The 3,965-nt window shown below is 35.3% G+C and overlaps 1 protein-coding gene across 1 annotated transcript; it reads right to left on the bottom strand.

Annotated features, from left to right (window-relative positions):
- Positions 1 to 437: 437 nt before the first annotated feature.
- Positions 438 to 1,178, bottom strand: LOC145064299 (uncharacterized). Its single transcript, XM_079011775.1, has one exon. The coding sequence runs from the start codon at positions 1,176 to 1,178 to the stop codon at positions 438 to 440; it is 741 nt and encodes a 246-aa protein (XP_078867901.1).
- Between the last annotated feature and the right edge of the window lie 2,787 nt (positions 1,179 to 3,965).

The raw sequence follows: 3,965 nt of genomic DNA, 5'->3' as shown, positions 1-3,965 counted from the left end.
TTTTCACTGTTAGGCTAAATTTTTTTAAATCTTCCCATAAAGCCCTTCTTTCAATATATCTGGAAGCAGCATAGATAAATGAAAGAAACATACTATAATCAGAACCAGTGAATTTAACAAAGCAATGAATCACTTGTTTAGATTGAGAAATGACCATAACATCATACTGCCCAGAAACCTTCTCATATCTTTTATTTTTCTCCAAGTTCCAGTGACTTACCCCTTTATTATTCCAATACCCGTTTTGCCCCCGGCCATTTCCACCTCTATTCAATTTTGTCCCCTGACTTTATTTCCCACTCTTGAAAAATTACTCCTCCTATTGTTTTTTTGAGTAACTATATTAGCTGAATTCTTCATTGAATTACTAGTGCCTTCTCCATCTTTGAAAGTCCTATTTTTCTTATTAACAACTTCAATATACCCTTCATTATCAATCACAGATTTCCCTTTATCCTCCTTATTAATTCCATTTCCCCATTTTGCATTGGATTATTAACCTTCATACTTGCCATACAGATCTTATCCATGTGTCCATAAACCTTACAATGACTGCATCCAGAAGGCACCCAAGCATACTCCACTTCAAATCTTTGAATTACAGCCGAATTAGTTACAAAATCCCAAGTTGAAATATCAATACTTCTCTTCCATTCTTTTTCAGCTGACATTTCAATTAGGATTCTAGCATAAGCATTCCTTCCCTTATGTTCCAAACACATCTCTTCAGTAAATGAATCAAAAGCAAGAGGAATTCCCAATTTACTAGCAATAATACACAAATTATCTCCACTCCATACCTCCAAAGGTAAGTCATATATTTTAACCCAAACAGGTATCTTATCATGACTATTCTTAGTTAAAGTCAACCCTGGCCTCCATCTTTGAAGGAATAGAGGCATATTATTGAACATTAGCCATGGACTTTCCTCCAAAATAGATAACATCCCCTGTTCATCACTAAATTTAAAAAAGAAAAATCCTTTATTGTTCATAAACACCTCTTCAAGCCCCACATTCTTCCATAACCATCTAACTTCTTTTTGTATCACTGGGAATGCCAATTTCTTATCAATCATATACCCATATAAAGTATTCATGTAAGGAATACTAGCATTCTTTAAATTTTCAATTGGGATAATAACAGGATCATCTTCTTTACCTATTTCCCCAGGCATATATCTAACATCAATCTTACCCTTATGCCTATTACCTTTTAAAACACCAGCATAAGAATTCTCTAATTTCCCATGCATACCACTTTCCACCTTTTGCCATTATTAGCAGCTCCCAAGATAGAAGGAAGAGTATTAATACTATTAATTACAGTACCAGACTCCAACTTCCCTTTAGCTTCAATATTACTCTTCCTATTAGCCTCCTCTTCCATCATTATTTCCTCATCTTCACTAGACTCCTCTTCACTTGATTCAACTTCCCCTTCCTCTTCAGTAGAGCTATCATCTTCAGTATCACCTTCTTCCTTATCATTTTGCTTATTCAATTTTGAAATATCCATATCCATATTCTGATTCAACCCATTATCAGCTTCCTTCCCCACAAACATATCCTCCTTCGGTTTACTAAGAAACTGAAAACCAACCCCTGGAATAAACTCTTCATTATTAATGACCTTCTTATCAACATCAGATCTAGATTTCCCAACATTTTTATCATTCATCACAGAACTAATCTGATTAGAATCATCACTTACAACAATGTTAGAATTAACCCTCAGCATTTCATAAGGGACTTTCATCAATTCCAAAACAGGGATCAATAAGTCATCATTCACTTTTGAACCATCCCAATTTTTCATTAGATTCGTTGTATTACCTAAAGGAATATTGACCATATGCGATCCAATTGTCTTCATCTCACCAATACCTCCATCCTTCAATCCCTTTATAGAACTATCATTTCCGATCAACGAGATCTTAGAATCTGCCTCCCACGCTTTTATAGAATCCAAATCTTCTTCTGTTTCTTCTTTTGTTGCTTCTTCATCATAGTACTCCTCAGCATCCATCGGAGATATCCCATCCACAATTTTCCGAGCTCTATTCTTAACTTTGAAAGCTTTCCCCTCCAATTTCCACTCGGCTTTACCAATTCCTGACGCAACAGCTCCATAGGCACTAGGCTTACGGCGAGCTTTATAGATCGTAGCTGAAGAATGCTCAATAATTCCAGGAGGAACAAGCTCCTTCACATCCACTTCAGTCTTAGTATACCGGACAGCAGCACTTTTATCCGGTGGTTTAACCTTCACTTCCTTCACTCGATCCGCTTTGGATGATGCTCCCATTAGGACAACGGAAATAGAAGAGAAAATGCTTCACCGATTAGGAACAATTGCCGGAAAAGCAGCACCGATGAATCAAAAACTAGATCGCACCACCGTTAGAGAGAAACAAGGGAAGAGAGAGAAAGCGAAAAAGTTTTGAGTATTAGCATTGTTTAATTCTTGAGTTCCACAATAGAAGTCTATGCAATTTAAGCAAAGCTTCGATGAGCATTATTTCATTATTTAGTTCCACATTAGAAGTCTATGCAATTTAGCAAAGCTTTGATAACCATTTTTTAATTCTTGAGTTCCGTAATAAAAGTCGTCTTCGCAATTTAGCAAAGCTTTGAAGAGCATTGTTTAATTCTTGAGTTCCACAATAGAAGTCTATACAATTTAAGCAAAGGTTGATGAGCATTGTTTCATTCATGAGTTCCAAATTAGAAGTCTATGCAATTTAGCAAAGTTTTGATGAGCATTGTGTAATTCTTGAGTTCCACAATATATTAGTGTTCGCAATTTAGCAAAGCTTTGATGAGAATTGTTTAATTCTTGAGTTCCACAATAGAAGTCTATGCAATTTAAGCAATGCTTTGAAGAGCATTGTTTCATTCTTAAGTTCCACATTAGAAGTCTATGCAATTTAGCAAAGCTTTGATGAGCATTGTTTAATTCTTGAGTTCGACAGTAATAGTAGTCTTCATAATTTAGCAAAGCTTTGATGAACATTTCTTTATTCTTGAGTTCCACAGTAGTACTCTATTAAATTTAAGCAAAGCCTTGACGAGCATTGTTTCATTCTTGAGTTCCACATTAGAAGGCTATGCAATTTAGCAAAGCTTTGATGAGCATCGTTTAATTCTTGAGTGCCACAATAGAAGTCTATGCAATTTTAGCAAAGCTTTTATGAACATCGTTTGATTCTTGAGTTCCACAATAGAAGTCTATGCAATTTAGCAAAGTTTTCATGAGCATTGTTTCATTCTTGGGTTCCACATTAGAAGTCTATGCAATTTAGCAAAGCATTGATTAGCATTGTTTAATACTTGATTTCCACGTTAGAAATCTATGCAATTTAGCAAAGTTTTGATGAGCATTGTTTAATTGTTGAGTTCCACAACAGAAGTAGTCTTCGTAGTTTGTGACAACCCGAAATTTTCATCTGGTAAAACCCTAAAAGTCAATCACTTCATATTATAAGTCAATTTTATTTCTATTTGTTTTTAACAAATTTATAGTTCGTTTGACTATTATAATAATTATTCTTTAAGCGAACGGGTGAAAGGATGTGCCGTCTCGAGTCTTGAAATTTCAAAACCGCGAATACCACGTAGCTTAGAAGTTCACGGCCAAACTTTTATGTTTGGGCAGTAAATTACCCCCAAAACTGTAAACTCATGCTTAAGTATGAGTTTACTCCTCCACTCTCAAGAACAACTCCCAAACACTCTCAACTATCATCCCGGTTTTCACCCGATTTCCCGAAAACGTAAGTATTTCTCGACTTGATTAGTTGATATATCATAACAACTAGTGATTATACATCTTTTCATCCATCCATTTTTGTGTTTTGATTAGATTTCCAAAACACCAAGAACACACACTAGTGTTCTTGGACTTTTAGCTCATTTCAAGCTTCCAACTAGTAAGTATTCCTACCCTAGTGTATTGTAAGGCT

The sequence above is a fragment of the Lactuca serriola genome, chromosome 7 (assembly GCF_051521515.1).
Source record: "Lactuca serriola cultivar US96UC23 chromosome 7, Lser_US96UC23_V15, whole genome shotgun sequence".
In the NCBI taxonomy this organism is placed as follows: domain Eukaryota; kingdom Viridiplantae; phylum Streptophyta; class Magnoliopsida; order Asterales; family Asteraceae; genus Lactuca; species Lactuca serriola.
Note: the sequence above shows the minus strand (reverse complement) of the source record. Positions and strands in the feature narration are given on the sequence as shown.